The sequence below is a fragment of the Oncorhynchus gorbuscha genome, linkage group LG04 (genome assembly GCF_021184085.1).
Source record: "Oncorhynchus gorbuscha isolate QuinsamMale2020 ecotype Even-year linkage group LG04, OgorEven_v1.0, whole genome shotgun sequence".
Taxonomy (NCBI): domain Eukaryota; kingdom Metazoa; phylum Chordata; class Actinopteri; order Salmoniformes; family Salmonidae; genus Oncorhynchus; species Oncorhynchus gorbuscha.
The window spans coordinates 62,750,512-62,769,002 of NC_060176.1; the positions used below are offsets into that span (position 1 = coordinate 62,750,512).

The window sequence follows — 18,491 nt, forward strand, 5'->3', positions numbered from 1 at the left end:
ACTTTATTATGTGGTGTTATGGTAAATGTGTCAACACCAAATTATGATCCAGTTTGGTCGATTTGTTTTTAAACGTTTTAATTGCAGTAAGTATGCTATAATCTAGCAGTATCAGCATTCATTGATTGCAGGTCGTTGGTTTGATTATGGATGTCATACCAAAATGATGCAGAAATCTCTCTGGTGCAATATCTTGTGGAAATACAAGAAGAAAAAAATTCAAGAAAGAATGTGGACATCCTTTTTTATAATGTTTCTTTATTTTCTGGAATGAATCTCAGCAAACATTTTTTTAAATTAGATGTTCTTGAAGCATCAAGCCCTCATTATTAATACACAACAGCCTTGTAACCCTGACAACAAGCAAACAGACATCTTAAATCAAATCAGATAAAAGCTACAGTAGTTAAAATACCCTAGACCATCATTTTAGTCTCGAAGACCCAATGAAAACAACAAATTACAGGGCTAACAGATGGATTGACGTTGATTGCATGGGGGGGGGGGGGTGATTCATCAGACTTAATTGACCAAAGGTGGCTTTCATGCAACAGCAATCGGGTCAGCCCTACAGATCTCAACATGGCACACAGACCTTTAACCACAGTGCAGTGTTCAGGGCAGTCTGACAGGACGTCCTTCTCACTCACATTGATCAGAGTTCCCTTATCTCAGACAGAGACTGAGTTCACTACATGTTCATCCAGGTATAGTCTCTTCTAGGACAGTGGAAATCATCTCTCTAGAGGATGGCCTTCAAGACTCATAGGACTTATCACTTCAGTTGTTGCTCAGCCCAGCCAGTCAAGATCTTCATCCTCTTCATCGCCAAACAGAGGGGCTGGGGGAGGTCGCCCCTTCAAGCTCTTAGAAAACATGGGGAAAGTATATCAAATGTGAGTTGTGTTCCGTAATCCTATGCTGACGAACCACAAAAAACATATGAAACTGTTCAGAAATGAATGAAGTAATTCAGAACAAGTTCCTGTCATAGACATTCAACAGCAGAGGAACCTGCCACTGAATTAGAACATAAAGCTGGTTTCAAGATATCTTATGTACTATTCAGTAGGCCATGTAACAGACAAACAAGGGGAACCAAAGCAGTGTGTATAAATCTGAGAGAACTGGTGTGGCTCTACTGATCCTTCCTCACCAGCTCATCATCATCCTCCTCCTCAGTGGGTGGTGGTGGGGGTTTGGTTGGGGCTGTGCTCTGGAAAAATGTATCCTTTCCATTTTCCTCTCCTACTCCCTCAGTCAGACTGAGAGAATAGAACATGTAAGTGAGAATGGACATAGAGTAGAGCAAGGAAGGAGAGCAGGGGGGATATAGAAGGCAGAGAGAGGTGCAGGAATTCATGCATATTAGCAAGGGACAACAGACTTATTATGAACATAGATAAGGCTCAGTTGAATGAGACTGGGTTGTGTAGTTCACTGGTCTCTCTAGAAAACTCACCTTACTTTCCCAGGACTGTCATGCAGAGGGCTTGGTGGAGGTGGGGGCTGGGTTGGAGGACCTGTGGCTTTGGGGCTAGTTATTTCCAGTTCACCCATGGGACCGTCAATAGTCACACTCACTTTCTTCACCTCTGGGGTAATTACATCACCTTCTAACTGACATTCCTGTCCCATCTCAGAGGGCAGATTCTCCTCAGGGTTTATGTCAGTGGGTTCCGAAGCCTCGGTGGTGTTCTCTCTCAGTGGCTCGGGAGATGTTGGTCGTGGCTGGGTTGAGTGTGATTGCTGCTCTGGTTCTGTATGGATGTCTGACGCTAGCTCCACCTTAGTCGGCTTCTCGGTCTCTGGTTCTGCCTCCAGACGAGCCCTCTCCTGCACATCTCTGGGGTCTCCCTCCCTCTGCCCAACGGCCTCACTAGGCTGCTCTGACTCTACCCTCTGCTCCTCCTCTTCCTCTCCATTCACATGGACATCCTGTGGTGGTCTCTCCTCTCGAAGCTTCACATCACTGACCTCCACCACCTCTTCCTCTTCCTTTTCACTCCGTTGGGACGAAGGTCTCTCAGTAACGTTGAGCAGTTGCAACGTAACACTCTGAAGGGTCAAACACCAACATTAATTCACCCAAATTCCTTTCAGTCCATCTCCATTGTGAATAACACAGTAAGATATAACAGTCTCGATAATTGTCAAGCAGAGATGCAGTACCTTTATGGTGTTGACGATTATACTGAGCACAGCGCTGCCTGTGTAGGTCTCATGTAGGTCAAACTCCCCTCTCAGAGAGTGGAACACTCCGTTCATCACACGCTTCACCTGCCAGGGCACACAGGGCTAGGGTCAAACCATGAAGTACAGGTAAGACAGACACTCAGCTGTGAAACATGTCTGTGTCCCTCTCACCTCCCCTGCAGTGTCCTCTTGGCCCATTTGCTCTGCCAGCCTCCTTTCCAGCTCAGCCACTCGCCCCTCAAGCTTCTGTTTCATAGCGGATGACTGCTCCTCCAGGCCTGAATACTGAAAGAGAGGAGAACGAGAGAAAAGGAGAGAAAGAATGTGGGTGTGTGAGAAAGAGGACTTCATTATGATATGGAGAGTTAGCTGCTAATGCTAGACTAACATGTAAACACATCAGTACCTTTTCTTGTAGGACCTGCAGCTTCTCGTCCTGTACCTGCTGCTGTAGCAGGCCCTGCTCCTCTGAGTCCCTGGACTGCTTCAGAGCTGAGAACTGTTAGAATGCGTTAGAGCCACTAAACTCTCACAGATTAAGCTACACAAGTAATTGGAATTCCATTGTTGTATAACAGTAACAAATCCCCCTTAGCCACACAATATAAAAGTATGTATTAACTCAGGAGTCCAAAGGGGCGTCAGGAGAGAGAAAGCTTTGTATACGGTATAATATGGGTTAGGCTGTTGACCTTTTCCTGTAGCTGGGTCAGTCTCTGCTCCAGTGTGTCCCTTTGCTCTACCAGTTCGGCCATCTGACGCCCCTGCTGCTCCTTGGCTGAGGCCAACGCCTGCTCACACTTCCCCTTCCACTCCTCCTCCAGCTCCGCTTGCAGCTGGGCTAGCTGGAACAAACACGCACAGTCAGCCGCACACGCACGCACAATTACTCTTCACCCTCTCCCCATAGACATATTATTATACCCTGTACAGTACCTGTTCTGAGGCCGCCTGGCCAGTGCTGGTCCTGGCCTTGCGGAGCTGTGTCTTTAGACTGTCCATGTCCTGCTGGCTGCTCCTCCTCAGCTCCTCCATCTCCTCATCACACCGCTGCCTCTCCGCCTGCCACTTCCTCTTCCTGTCTGACAGCGTCTAAGAGAAGAAAGATGAAGCTACCCTTAGACACCGATCTAATTTCAGTTTTAGGTCCATTTCCTACACTATTGGTGAAGGTTATGGTATAGGAGTGAAGAGAACTGAGATCTGTAAGCTGATCCTAGATCTGTGCCTTTGGGCAATTTCTAGCAGAGATGTAAGCATTGGAGGCTAAATCTAAAAGTTACGTTTTAATCTCACGTGCACAAGAACATGGTTATGATTTCTGGGCCTTTCTTTCACACTGCCTGATATAGAGGTCCTGGATGGCAGGGAGCTCAGCCCCAGTAATGTACTGGGCTGTCCCCACCACCCTCTATAGCACCAGGCAATTGAGTGCAGTGCTGTTGCCATACCAAGCAGTGATGCAGCCAGTCAAGATGCTCTCAAGGGTGCAGCTGTAGAACCTTTGAGAATTTGAGAGAGCCCATGCCAAACCTTTTCAACCTCCCGAGGGGGAAGAGGCACTGTGCGCGTGGACCATTTTAAGTCCTTAGTGATTTGGACATAGAGGAAATTGAAGCTCTCGACCTGCTCCACTACAGCCCCGTCGATGTGGATGAGGGCGTGCCCGCCATCCAATTTCCTGTAGTCCACAATCAGCTCCTTGGTCTTACTGACTGACATTGAGGGAGAGGTTGGTCACTGATCTCCTCCCTGTAGGTCGCCAGTGATCTACCACCGTTGGGTCTTCAGAAAATGGAGTGTGGAGTGAAATTGAGACTCCGTCTATGCATCTGTTGGGGCGGTATGCAAGTTGGAGTGTGTCTAGGATGGAGTTGATGTGTGCCATAACCTGCCTTTCCAAGCACTTCATGATGACAGATGTGAGCACTACAGGGTGGTAGTCATTGTGGCATGAAGCCTTAAGAGTTCTTGGGAACAGAAATGATGGTGGTCATCTTAAAACATTACAGACTGGGAGAAGGAGAGGTTGGAAATTACCGTGAAGATGCCTGCCAACTGATCTGCGCACCTTCTGAGTACATTCCCTGGAATACCATCACGCCCAGCGCCCTTGCGAGAAAACAGCCCACAGACACTGTGCCATACTCACTCGTTCCAGACTTTCTTTGTCAATCTTCAGGTCCTGCAACTCCTCCTCCATGTTGTTTACTCTGAGCTCCATCTCCTTGCGTTTCTGCTTCTCTGTACGGTACTGGGCCTGGCCTCGCTCTGACGTCTCCTTTAGCTCTACTCACACCAACATAAACACACTCTCACTGACACCTTTCTAACCAATTTAAAATAAAAACATTGTGTTTATAGCACATAATTATGTAAGAGTAGTGCAAACCTTCCAGTTGGGTTTCTAAGGAGGAGATGCGTGTGCAGTGCGTGTCACTGTCCTGCAGGGCAGAGGTCAGTTTGCTCTGCAGCTCTGCAGCCCTCTGCTGGTGAGACGTGGCCTCCTGCTGCAGCTGGGACACCCGCGCTGTACACTTAGCCAGCTCCTCTGTCAGACGCACCTGAGCGACAGAGACAAGTACTGTTAGTCAGCGGTGTTGTCGGTCTATACAATACACAGTCCAAAGGCAGGCTGTGTCCCAATAACCTAAACTAACGTATTTCCTTCATGATCACTAATCTGACTGGAAATAAATCAAGATGTTGGGAACTGTCAGTGTCCAGTCCTTTATCCAGTGGTCATGAAGGAAAGGCGACGAGGAAAGGAGGCCATCTCAGAGTTTTGGGACACAGCCATAGACAGTGCGAGCGGACAGTGGTGATTGGCTGGATGTGATGCGTGAGAGACAGAGTTAACATGGAGCCTGACAGCATGATCCTGTGGGAAGAAGATGACTGGTGAATTATGATGACTGATGAGGAGGAAAGGGCTGAAGAAAAAAAATGAAAAGTCAGCAAAAAGGGGGACGGGAAGGAGGATGAGTGGAGGAAGGTAGAGCGAGAGCTAACAGGCTCACCTGGCCCAAGCACAGGTCCTGAGGCCGTGCATGCTGGAAAGAGAGAGCAGTCACTACTAAAGGTCCTGAGAGGAACACAGCAAGACAAATAGCCAGGAGCTGCAGCAGTCATTCTGTTAGTCTAGTCCCCAGACAAAAACAACACTAATATCCCTAAAGCCATGTTAGATACAGTAATAGAGCCGTTAAGTCACGTGAGAATAATGAGCCCTGACTGTGAGAGTATAAGAGAAGATTAGTTCCTCCTTGCAGTCTGATGACAGTATATACAGAAGAAGTACGGTAGGGTGGTGGTACTGTGATCTACCTTATCCTGCTCAGCCTGCAGCACCCGGACCTGGTTGTGTTCACTGGAGGACTTCAGGGAATCATTCCTCTGCTCCATCAGCAGGTTACTCTGCTCCATGTATCTGGACAACAACAAAAGAGACAAGCCTGGCTGGACACGCAGAGAAAATCAACAGCTGTGTCTGAAGTTGGTATGTGAATATGATGCCATTTTAGATCCCCCAATGTTAACTTCTGCATCAATGTCTGTGTCTTACCTCTGGTTCTGGTTGATGAGCTCCCCAATCTTGTGGTTCTGCTCCTCTACACGTGAGCTCTTCTCATAGACATCCTTCTTTAAAGATTCATTTTCCTGTAGAGTAAATATAGTGAGATGCAGTGAGAGAGAAAAACATGTAGACATTTTACTAAAGTGTTATTAGGGAATTAAATCCCTAACACCCCCCACCCCCCCCCCCCCAACCAGACTATACCTGAATGATTCTTTGGATGTTGTGCATAATCATGGATGTTTCCATATTAACACTGGGCATAGCCAATGAGTGGCCTCCTTGCCTCTGAAGGTCATCAACCTGTCAAATTGATGAGAAGTGAAAAACTGATGTCATACTGGAGGTGGAAATGTCTGATACAGAAAGAGAAATAATAATAATAATAATATTGCTGACCTTTGACGCCAACTGGTCCACTTTATCGGCCACTTTGCCGACAGCCAATCGGATCTCAGTGTTATGCTGCCGAGCTTCAGTCATGAGGAAGGAAGTGACCTCTCCAGTGCCTCCCATGTATGGCACTGTCTGGGTGGGGTAAATCTGGCCCATTTGTTGAAGTTGAGAGGGAGCCATAGAGGACTGTGGGTAGGCATAAGGCTATGAAAAAACATAACAGACTGATTCAATGACGCAACAGAGAATGGAGGAAGATTCGTTAGAAAGGAGGTTAGCCTTTAAGTCAGCTCTGCAGCCAATACAAAATAGCATGGAAATTAGTTTAAATGTTTGACAGTTGAACGATGAAAATGACATTTGTCATTCTCACCTGAAAGGCATGGGCGGAGCCAGGCATCACAGGCTGCGGAGCAGCAGTTGTCATAGCGACAGGCATCAAGGCAGAGGGTGGTGCCCCATGAGGGTAGGAAAGCACTGTAGGAAAAATACACATTATGTACAAACTGAGAAATTACACCCAGGGCATCAACAAACATTGACACACTGAAAAGAAAGTTATAGCAAATCAGTCTAAATGAGTCTTTAAAAAAACTGTGATATTAGACCATTTATTGGCCAGCTAAACATGGAGAGTGATGACTCCAGCAGAGATTGTGGGAGAGCTCACCTTGCACTGGAGCTTGGGAGGCAGGGGAGATCTGCACAGGAGAGGGAGCAGCAGGACGCTCCTTCAGTCTGGACACACTGGGGTCCTGAAGGAAGACACTGGTTATATCTAGCATCATTATATCAGCTCATATTCTGTAGGTGCAGCGATGTGAAAATTACAATCCCTTTGACCCTCCATCTTACCTCCATCTCAGAGTCACTGGAGTCTGGCTGAGAGGAGGGTCCTGCCATGAAGGGCAACATGGGCTGGCCCATCTTGGCCATGCGAGAGATCAGCTTGGCTTTGGTGGCATCTGGATTCTGGAGCCATGGGAAGATTAAGGAGTAGGTTATACCTCATCAGCCTGATAGGGCTTGGGTTACAAACAAGTCAGCTTTGAACATTTTATATTAAAGTCTAATGTTACTCAGAAGAGAAAGCACTCACTGTCAACTGTTCACTGATGGAATTCGACTTTGCCCGAAGTAGTGGTTCCCTGAAAACGAGAGGGTGAAAACAATGAAAGAAGGACAAAGACAAGAAATGAGCTGGGAGAGATGGTTATGAGTGTTCAGGAAAGCATGTACTCTTACCCTGGTCTCCCGGGGCTTGTAGTAGAAGGGGGCTGGGCGGGCCCTGCTGGGAGGTCCGGGCCCAAGTTCTCCATACTGGGGGCAGGTGAGGGGGCAGCAGAATCCCGAGACCCAGCACTGGCACGGTCAGACACACTGTCCTTTGCCAACTTCAACTGAGGACACAATAGAAAAGCATGAGGAGACAAAGAAACTCATCAAATGTGACTTTTGGCTTAATGTTATCAGACAGTCCCATTTGAGAGATGCTGGACGTCCTACCCGTCGTAGCTCTGCCTCAAAGATAAGTGTGCAGTCTGCTGGAACGCAGTTGGCCACTCCTTGGGAGCTGTCTCCCAGACTGGGGGGTATCACCACGAGACGCCGGCCTGACTTCCTCATACCCAGCATGCCCTCCTCCCAGCCCTGGCAATTAGAAAGGAGAGCGAGGAAGCTGTAAGTTCCACATGTCCCTACTATTCTTCTTGAGAACAGAAGCTGCGCATATACAACCCAAATGACTCACCCATAGGATATCAATGACTCACCTTCATCACTTTTCCAGCGCCAAGTTTCAGTCGTAGTAGCTTGTCTTTGTTCAGGTTAGAGTCAAAAACCTGAAACAATAGTTGAATATTACAAGACCACTGCTGTACCACTACTTCCCAGGGCAAAGAGGACACACAGCAATGTGCAAAGCACTGGTCTCTAATGACACAATAAACACAGCGATATCTTACCTGTCCGATGGCATGGTTTTGCAGGAGCCAGCCTGTGTATGCCACCTCCAGGGAGTCTCCATTCTCAACACCCTGCCCCTCCCCTAGTGTCAGGTCCTGCACCACCACCATATCTAAGGAGGGGGCGCTGTTCACTTTTGCCAAACACACCTAAATTAAAGACAAGTTGCCAATTCAATCACTTTTATATCCGTATTAAATTAATCAAACTCAGAGTCCATCTGCTGTCCTTCACCTCTTTACAAAAGTCCACGGCAGCTTTGTCTGTGTCAAACATCAGGGACCAGTTCTGACGCTGGTCGTCATAAAAAGTGCAGTAGTTGCTGGGCTGAACCTGCAGAAGACAATGGGAAAGAGTAAGAGCTGAGATTCTTTAAGTGAAGCCAACTGGCTCGCTCCTCACTTGCTCAGATTCTCCTGACACAAACTCACCGTGAAGACAAACCCAACATGAATCGTGGCCGCAGTCACTTGTTTCTGTTGACTGGCGTACAGCAAGAGTTTGTACTACGAAAAAACAGACAGGAAACCTTTACGTCATTGTTAGCAAACGTGCATGATGATGAGCATGTTCAAAGAGACAGAAATCATTAACATTTATTCACATTTAAAAAAAATAAAAGCACATCTCTGCTCACACCTCTTTGGTTGTGTGGTTACCCAGGACTGCAGCTCCAAGCTTTCCTTGTTTCTGATACTGTCCATTAAGACTAAACAAAAAGATGCACCATCGATTATGGAGTAAGTCATGAACTCAAAACAAATTAATGGGTCTCGTCACAGGATCAACAGGGCAGCATTTCAAGTCATTTGTACAGTTTAAAGATACTCACTATTTGAAAGCATGGATAGCTGTAGCCAATAATACTGCAGGAGCACCAGGAGGGCCAGTGGGTTTCTGGGCTGGAGGTCCTGGAAATTTAAACATGCTCTATTGTCAGTAAACACATCTCAGTTTCACCTGATCATGTTAACCTAACTTTGGTCATATTTCCTTCCATTGCTAAAATTGTTTTTACCTGGATTCAAGGTCTTCCTAGGCTGTTTAGGGGCTGTATATTGGAAGGATTCATTCCCCTGACTAGGTGCTTGGTCCAGTCCAAAAAGTGATGCCAGCTTTGCCCTGAAATAACACAGCAGGGTTCATCAACTATATTATATAATAATAATATATGCCATTTAGCAGACGCTTTTATCCAAAGCGACTTACAGTCATGTGTGCATACATTCTACGTATGGGTGGTCCCGGGGATCGAACCCACTACCCTGGCGTTACAAGCGCCATGCTCTACCAACTGAGCTACAGAAGGACCGCAAACTGATCTTTTTCTTGGGCGTATGGTCTAGGAGGCGGAACAGTGCATTCAGTGCATTCAGACCCCTTCACTTTCCCACATTTTTTTACATTACAACCTTATCCTAAAATGTATAAAAATAGATGTTCCTCAATCTACACAGAATACAGTGTAATGACAAAGCAAACAGGTTTAGAAATGTTTGCATATGTATAAAAAATATAATTTCTTTCATTTTTTAAATCTGTATTTACAAACATATTCACACCCTTTGCTAAGAGACTCGAAATTGAACTCAGGTGCATCCTGTTTCCATTGATCATCCTTAAGAATTTTCTACAGCTTGGAGTCCACCTGTGGTAAACTCAATTGATTGGACATGATTTGGAAAGACACACGTCTATATAAGTTGACAGTGCATGTCAGAGCAAAAACCAAGCCATGAGGTAGAAGGAATTGTCTGTAGAGCTCCGAGACAGGATTGTGTTGAGGCACAGATCTGGGGAAGGATACCAAAACATTTCTACAGCATTGAAGGTCCCCAAGAACACAGTGGCCTCCATTCTTAAATGGAAGAAATTTGGAACCACCAAGACTCTTCCAACTATCTCTGCAGCACTCCACCAATCAGGCCTTTATGGTAGAGTGGCCAGACGGAAGCCACTCCTCAGTAAAAGGCACATGACAGCCTGCTTGGAGTTTTCCAAATGGCACCTAAGGAACTCCCAGACCATGAGAAAAAAGATTCTCTGGTATGGTGAAACCAAGACTGAACTCTTTGGCTTGAATGCCAAGCGTCATGTCTCAAGGAAACCAGGCACCGCTCATCACCTGGCCAATACCATCCCTACATTGAAGCATGGTGGTGGCAGCATTATACTGTGGGAATGTTTTTCAGCGGCAATGACTGGGAGACTAGTCAAGATCAAGGGGAAGTTGAACAGAGCAAAATAAAGAGAGATCCTTGATGAAAACCTGTTCACCTTCCAACAGGACAACGACCCTTGGCACACAGCCAAGACAATGCAGGAGTGGCTTCAGGACAAGTCTCTGAATGTCCTTGAGTGGCCCAGCCTGAGCTCGGACTTGAACCTGATCGAACATCTCTGGAGAGACCTGAACATAACTGTGCAGCGACGCTCCCCATCCAACTTGACAGAGCTTGAGATGATCTGCAGAGAAGAATGGGAGAAACTCCCCAAATACAGGTGTAACCAAGCTTGTAGCGTCACACCCAGAAGACTTGAGGCTGTAAACGCTGCCAAAAGTGCTTCAACAAAGTACTGAGTAAAGGGTCTGAAAATGTTATATCAGTTGTCTATAAATTTGCAAAAATGTAATTATGGGGTATTGTGTGTTGATGGATTTTGGTGGAAAAAAAGTTTTCATTTTAGAATAAGGCTGTAAAGTCACAAAATGTGGAACAATTGAAGGGGTCTGAATGCTTTCCGCATGTACTGTAATTACAACTCATTTGTAGACTGCAAATTGACCACAAGAAGCCCAAACGGATATAATAGTTGACTAAGACAATTTCTAACCTTGCTTACATTTGTATACAATCACATCTCTCTACAATGTGTGGGAATACTTTGAAACAGATTTCCAAAAGTAAAATCACTTGGACATGAGACTGCAAATCAGCTCCAACAAGTAAAAAATAAAATTAACACTCAAAACTTGGGGTACCAAATTATTATTATCATTATAATGATTATTTTTTAATCACCCGCAGGCTCCGAGACGGGGAACCCGGACATAGAGCAAGTGTTATTTAGGTTATTTCTGTAAACCCATAATCTGCAGAAGCCCTATTTAGTGTACCGTAATGAGGTAGGTCTACTACGCTCTCCTAAGTCAAATTCAAAACAGATAAACACATATGTTATATAGAGACAAAAAAAAACAGCTCATTGGATAAAAAGCCAATGCTATTCTGTCAATTCAGTTGTTGCCGTTTCATTGTCAACCATTTCCTTGCTTACCGTTCCTGATTTCAGCTGACAACAAATTGAAGTGAAAAATGTATTTTTATTGAGCACAGAGAACAAAAGCCCCATGCCTGGTTTATACAGCCACTACACACTGTATATCAAGCCCCATGCCTGGTTTATACAGCCACCACACACTGTATATCAAGCCCCATGCCTGGTTTATACAGCCACCACACACTGTATATCAAGCCCCATGCCTGGTTTATACAGCCACCACACACTGTATATCAAGCCCCATGCCTGGTTTATACAGCCACCACACACTGTATATCAAGCCCCATGCCTGGTTTATACAGCCACCACACGCTGTATATCAAGCCCCATGCCTGGTTTATACAGCCACCACACACTGTATATCAAGCCCCATGCCTGGTTTATACAGCCACCACACACTGTATATCAAGCCCCATGCCTGGTTTATACAGCCACCACACACTGTATATCAAGCCCCATGCCTGGTTTATACAGCCACCACATGCTGTATATCAAGCCCCATGCCTGGTTTATACAGCCACCACACACTGTATATCAAGACCCATGCCTGGTTTATACAGCCACCACACTGCTGTATATCAAGCCCCATGCCTGGTTTATACAGCCACCCCACACTGTATATCAAGACCCATGCCTGGTTTATACAGCCACCACACTGCTGTATATCAAGACCCATGCCCACACAACAGAAAAGCTGCTCTTATGAGCCCTTTCATCTGAAAAATACTTAAGATTTCCAAATCCCAAAGCAACTGCATCCAACAAGTGAAAATGCAAAAATAACTTATTCATGTTAATAAGTCAAGTAGCCCATTTCCACATTTAACAGTTTGTTGAATGAAAGATGACGAAAACAACCTACATTCACAGTTGTGTGTTATCACAGCAGCTCTTACTGCGATATAAATCGTACACACTAGAATAGCTTACATCAGGTATTGCACCATCATCTCTAACGATATGTTGCCATAACTGAAGCGTAAATACATCACAAGAACATTTACATGCTTTCCAGCAGAAGAACCATATCACAAATTCAAACCATGACCATCCTCAATTGCCACAGTCAGACCACAAGCGGCAAATTAATGCTTTGTTCATTATCGAGATGAAAAACATCAGGTTTCATTTTAACGTTTCCCTCCAGAGCAGGGCCATACTGACCCTTGGATCTCCCTCCAAAGGTAGTCATTATCCCTCAGAGCAGAAGACATGGTAGGCACCTTGAGGTCGGGGTCTTTGTTGCTGACGACTGGTGGTGAAGAGTAGCCCGTTTAGCCACTTGTAAGAGACAGGCATGGGCCACAGACAGGCATGGGCCACCCAACAACACACTAAGTTTCAGTGTTGCCACTCTTAGCAATGCCCTCCTCTCCTTTCCCCAATGGCTTGCTCACCAATGCAGTCACACCACCATGGCAGATTTGACACCATATCACTGGAAGAGCTGTGGTGCTCTGGCTACGTCTGCAGTCCAGTTTGCTGAGCTGATGTGAAGGAGCAGGCAGCCCTCGCCCTACTGGACCTAACTAGTAGCATGTGAGAGGAATTAGGAGCCACAACCCTAGCCTCCCCCCTCCTCCACTGCTCCTGGCCCAGACAAGCTTTATTCCTCAAAATCATATTATCTGAGTGAACAATTGCCCCACTAACCAGGAAATGTTAGAGAGCAAAACAACATGCCCTAGTTGGCAGTTAGCCTGCATTGTTCAAGTGATTGAATAGATATGAACTTCAGATGAGACATTGCAGACCTATTAATTCAGCAACTGTGGTACAAAACCTCTTGAAATGAAATCGGGCTCACAGCCAAATGGAAAAACATATTGGGGTGAAATCAAACTACCCAAAACATAGGATATAGCAAATACCGTGACCTGCAACTTAACCAGTTGCATGAGACACCTACTGTACATGCAAATCCAATGCATTACTGTCAATGGGTGAGAGGTGGAGGACAAAGCCTGTCTCAGAACACAGGGCTCTAACTGGGGATGCGCGAAGTGTAAGGCGAGGTTACGCTTTCCTTCGATTTATATTGTGCAAGGTACTAGCTCTAGCTAGACTAGCTCAAATCCGTAAAATCAGATCGTATTGGTCACATACACATGATTAGCAGATGTTATTGCGAGTGTAGCGAAATGCTTGTGCTTCTAGTTCCGACAGTGCAGCAATATCAACAAGTAATCTAATAATGTACCAGACTGTGTGTGAATGGGCTTGACTACCTCAAATTGTTGTAGTGAATTCAGGGGGTAGTTGGCTACAGTGTCAATCAAAATGATTTCGCAGCTAGCCATTTTCAATAGCATCGGTGCAGTTGTCGTCAGTGGGTGCAGTAACTAGCTAGCTCTGTGAAAATTATAGCCAAGCCTACTTCAATTCAGGAAGTGTCTAAAAAAGCAAACAAGCAAGATATCTTAGCTTCCATTAGCTACAAAATAAGCACAGCTTCATGTCAAAGAAAAATGGTTTGGCTAGATTGGTATTAGCCAGTTAGCCTGAAAGAAAGCAAACTCACCCTCCAGTAGGCGACAGAAAATCTCCATCCTCGTCATCAGCGGCAAACATTTTGAATGTATTTTCTTTCGTGTAGCAATAATACTTCTCAAATATTATGATTTCCTTGGGTTGATAAATATAATACTTATTGAGAAATAACAACGCTAGGACACCAACTAATCTCTCTTCCTGTTTCTTATGATCATCAGCTGACATATCACCTGATCCATGGTACTGTGAATTGTTCTGCTCCGGGGTAAAGGCCTTATTGGAGGAGGTGCCAAGATGGCAGCTTGAACAGACCCTTTTTTACGGAGCTCCGTACCAAACTTCAGAAAGATTGTGAAAAAAACAGGTTTACAGTCATTACTGTTTTTATTTGTTCAAGATATAAGACTTTTACTGTTACTTGAATAATAATTTGATTATTTATTTCGGCATGTCTATACAAAGTCGTGACAAAAAAGAAAGGAAGAAGTTAGCGAGAGAAAGAGAGAAACGTGCTTATGGCCAACTGCCATAACTACGCTTGGCCGATGGATAATATCATGCTTTCGAATGATGTTGAAGATGACGAATTCCTCTCTTTACCGGTTACTCCGTGCAAACCTCCACCCTCCAAAAAACCCAACATGAACTCTGACATAGCGGCCACCCTCTCCTTACTCATCAACCCCAGGTCTGACGCCATTGAGAAAAGGTTGGCACCATGGTTATCGAAGGCTTGAAAAAGACTGGAGTTTGCATGTGGTGAAATCAAGGATGTGAAAACGAGAGTGGCATAAATTGAAAAAAGTGTGGAAAAGAATAACAATGTCTACCATAGACGTCTCACTGATCTGGAACAATGCACAAGAAGATGGAACCTGAGACTCTACGGCTTGCCAGATGTGGAGAATGAAGATGTGCGAGGAGAGGCTATCCGCATCTGCAGAGAATTAACAAAGTTGGTGATACCATCGACGTTGTGCATCGCCACGGCAAGAAGCAACAGCAAAACGATTCAAGACCAAGGGGTATCATCATCCTCTTCACTGCCAGATTCTACAGGGATGCTGTCTGGAAAGCTGCTAGGAAGAACGCCTTCCTACAGAGCCATGGTATGCGTTTCGCCGAGCATCTCAGCCCGGGGGACAGAGAAAGAAGGAACAAGTTGTGGCCAACGATCAAGATAGCACGAAATGAGGGAAAGGATGCTTACTTCGTCGGAAGACGAGGCTTCATCAACGGTTCAGAAATCCATATTCCTCCCTAAAATCTCACCAGAAGGAACAGGTTGATGGTTTCAGCCATGGTATTCTCATTTTCCTTGTTTTTTTACCTAACAAGCATCGGGTGGCTATTTTTCAGGAATACTCAGGTACTTCAATTTTTTAGTTTGTTCTTGTATGACCGGAAGTCCTATTTTGTTTACAAACTTACGAAGAAGATTGAAAGCTGTATTTTTTTTTCTGTATACAGTAACTAAGATACTGTTTTAAAGGGCATACAGGTCTGCTCTGACTTTACACGGTTATTGTTCTATTTAGTTATTAATACTAATCCCCCCCCCCCCAAAAAAAAAGGTCTTAGGAACATGTATATGAAAACATTTTTTATTCATGTTTTTATGTTCAGTTTTCATATGCACATAAAATAGTAGGTAGCCTTTTATTTAAATCATTCATTTGTATTTGATTTCTCAGAATAGTCTCTCTTACTACAAGAACCCTTGGTTTGGTTTTGAACATAATCTTCAGTTGAGTTGAATTTCAAAGCCGGATAACGTCTAGCGCAAAGTTTATGCAATGAGCTATTTTCACTTTAAATTGACTTAAATGGTGCAGATCTCAGTTCCTTATCGTTTATGTTCACTGCTCCTACGTCTTTAACTCATCCTACTACAGTTTATACTTTTATATAATCTTTGTTGTTTTGTCTTTGTCTATAGTTTCTCTTAATGCTAGGGGGTTACAAAACAGTGTGAAGGGTAAGGCCTTCTTTTTATTTGCTAAACAATTTTGAACAGTCTCACTCAATTTCGGCTGATGCCAACTTCTGGAGGTCACAGTGGGGCAACGATATTTGGCTTTCCCATGGATCTGAACAATGAAAAATACCTTTGGTGGTCATATTCTACACTCGGAATGTGACCCCTTTGTCTTGTGATCAGTTACAATGACATTACACTCATTACTGTATACTTCTACGGGTACAACACCAAACATGATAATGATGAGTTACTTGAATCTATAGAGAAACATATTTTAATTGGTTATCTAAATTTCCCAATTTGTTATTATTGATAGGAGGGGACTTTAACATTACTATAGATAATTCAACTGATAGATGGCCCCCAGGTAGACCAACCAATCAGAATTTGGGTTTAATACTTTTTATGGAAAAGTTTGATCTTACTGATATATGGAGAGAGAGGTTTCTGGCCGACAGATCATTCACTTGGAGTAACAAAACAGGTTCCAGACAATCCAGAATAGATTTTTGGCTTATATCCAAATGTATTGATAGTGAGTGTGTTACTACAAATATTTGTACTACTCCCCTCACAGACCATAGGGCCATTTACATTGATATCAAAATTTTTACCCCTGATATTAACCTTGGTAGAGCATCCTACTGGAAGCTAAATAGCTCATTATTAAATAATGATATAGTTCAATTTGAGGTTAAAGATCTGCTCTCACACTTTTGGGAAAAGGCTTGTGAAGAAAAATATTATTGCAAGAACTGGGAGCTCTTTAAATTTGAGGTGTCCAAATACCTTATGAAATATGGTAGTAATCTTGCTAAGACCAGAAGAGCTGAGGAGGACAAGGTGATCATTAAGATAACTTCCCTTTCTCAGATGTCCCCAGCTGACCTCTTGGGGGAGGAGAAGATGGAACTCATTGAGTTACAAAATAAACTGGATAATATATATAAATTAAAAGCAGAAGGAGCCTTTATTAGATCTAGGAAAAAATGGATTGAGGAGGGAGAACAGAATTCATCCTATTTCTTTAGACTTGAGAAATTTCACTCTAAAAATAACACTATCCAGAAGTTAAACATTGATGGTGTTATTACAGATGACCAAAAATTAATCGCTAAATACTGTAGCAATTTTTACAGAAAATTGTATAGCTCTACGTACTGTCAGGAATCCACAGATATGTGTTTTAACTCACTGAATAATGTTCACTCTATCAGTGATATAGAATCTAAACAGTGTGATTAACCCATCAAAGTTGAAGAGATTATAGAGTCTATCAAACATCTAAAGAACAATAAATCACCAGGTGTTTATGGAATTACATCAGAATTTTACAAATTATTTTCTGAAGTAGCTCCCTTCCTATTTGAAGTCTTTTTTAGAGAGTATTAAAAACAATGTTCTCCCTCCTACAATGATTCAGGGGTTAATAACACTGATACCTAAGCCTAAAAAAGAAGTGCTGTTCGTCGATAACTGGCGTCCAATTTTGCCAGATTTTGCAATTGTTTTAGACGCCATTCCCTCCGGTGTTGCTCTGTTATTCAGGAATTTGTCGAGACCTGATCCTCAGAGCCTACCTTCTATTGACCATGTTGACTCATCAGTATGAAAGATTTGTTTATCTTTTGGTTCATTCAACAACAGAGCGATACGAGCCTTGTTTCAGCAGGATGTTGTATCTATCTATACCGTATGTCATGCCTTATTGGAATGAATTTATTGATACTATCTGTTGGGGAAAAGTTTGGATGTTGCCACACACTTGTTAACAAAATTAAGGAAGTTTCCTTTAAAATGATTCATAAATATTATCCTGCCAACCACTATATGAAGAAGTTTAAGGAAAACAAACATCAGAGATGTACTGCTTGGATTCTTTACATACGATAGAAATAAGCTGAAACATTTTTATGTAATTAATTTCATTCTTTTGGCCAAATTTCATATACACAAATGTAAATTTACAACAACAAAAAAACTTTCTTACCCTACAAAAAGAAATTGAACTGTATTTTAAGACAGTTAAATAATCTACTAACAAAAAAGCTGTTAGAATTGTAAGTGTATGTATGTCCCTTAAGGTCCTTGTCTAATTGTAATGTGATATTGTACCCCCTAGCTCGATTGTCCATTGTTTATCATCTATATATACTTGTGTTCCCTCGTGTGCTTTCTGTATTGATTTGTTGTTAATAAAAAATTGCCTTATTTCCCGTTTACTACATAATGTAAATAACGCGTTGCACTCTGGGATCATTAGGGGTAAATGTCATCTAATTCAAAAGGTCAACAAAGCAATTCAACATGTTTGCGCTAAGAAATCGAGTAAAAAGACGTGGAGAGCCACCCTTCCAACACCAGTTATAGAAGATAATGACGTCTCATACGTTGGCTACAATGTAGAGGGTTTTCGGCGTCGAAAATCGATTATAAGAAACGTTTAACTTGTTAGTAACAAGGTTAGCTAATCGATTGTACTGGTAGCGTAGCTAACTAGCGTTGTCTATCTGATTTCACCAATGGAAAGTTGTCTTCTCACTCTACCTACCAGTTGTCACAATTCACCACAATTCAACAAATGGAGCATTAAGTGATTGT

At 43.5% G+C, this 18,491-nt stretch overlaps 1 protein-coding gene across 5 annotated transcripts; it reads right to left on the reverse strand.

The window, feature by feature from the left end:
* Nucleotides 1–238: 238 nt before the first annotated feature.
* Nucleotides 239–14,177, reverse strand: LOC124034449 (FK506-binding protein 15-like). 5 transcript variants are annotated; one of them, XM_046347675.1, is made up of 29 exons: nucleotides 13,938–14,175; nucleotides 9,153–9,256; nucleotides 8,967–9,045; nucleotides 8,774–8,843; nucleotides 8,566–8,640; nucleotides 8,369–8,467; nucleotides 8,134–8,283; nucleotides 7,942–8,010; nucleotides 7,676–7,819; nucleotides 7,415–7,569; nucleotides 7,269–7,317; nucleotides 7,025–7,141; nucleotides 6,840–6,924; nucleotides 6,543–6,646; nucleotides 6,173–6,355; nucleotides 5,978–6,076; nucleotides 5,762–5,856; nucleotides 5,524–5,626; nucleotides 5,217–5,249; nucleotides 4,589–4,760; nucleotides 4,349–4,485; nucleotides 3,133–3,288; nucleotides 2,889–3,041; nucleotides 2,603–2,695; nucleotides 2,368–2,481; nucleotides 2,173–2,280; nucleotides 1,463–2,058; nucleotides 1,157–1,265; nucleotides 239–866 (listed from the first exon to the last, which is right to left on the reverse strand). In XM_046347675.1, the coding sequence occupies exons 1-29, from the start codon at nucleotides 14,132–14,134 to the stop codon at nucleotides 792–794; spliced, it is 3,723 nt and encodes a 1,240-aa protein (XP_046203631.1). In that variant the 5' UTR covers nucleotides 14,135–14,175; the 3' UTR covers nucleotides 239–791. The 5 variants fall into 5 exon arrangements, with proteins under 5 accessions (XP_046203631.1, XP_046203630.1, XP_046203633.1 ...); XM_046347674.1 differs by having other exon boundaries at nucleotides 6,173–6,373; XM_046347677.1 differs by lacking the exon at nucleotides 13,938–14,175 and adding an exon at nucleotides 12,581–12,799 and having other exon boundaries at nucleotides 6,173–6,373.
* Nucleotides 14,178–18,491: the final 4,314 nt, after the last annotated feature.

Excerpts from the sequence above, each read along its gene's own strand:
- LOC124034449 (XM_046347674.1), bottom strand. The coding sequence starts at position 14,134 with ATGTCAGCTGATGATCATAAGAAACAGGAAGAGAGATTAGTTGGTGTC. Across the intron at positions 8,011-8,133 it reads AAAACCATGCCATCGGACAG|GTTTTTGACTCTAACCTGAA; the intron begins GTAAGATATCGC and ends CTATTGTTTCAG. Across the intron at positions 2,696-2,888 it reads TGACCCAGCTACAGGAAAAG|TTCTCAGCTCTGAAGCAGTC; the intron begins GTCAACAGCCTA and ends GCATTCTAACAG.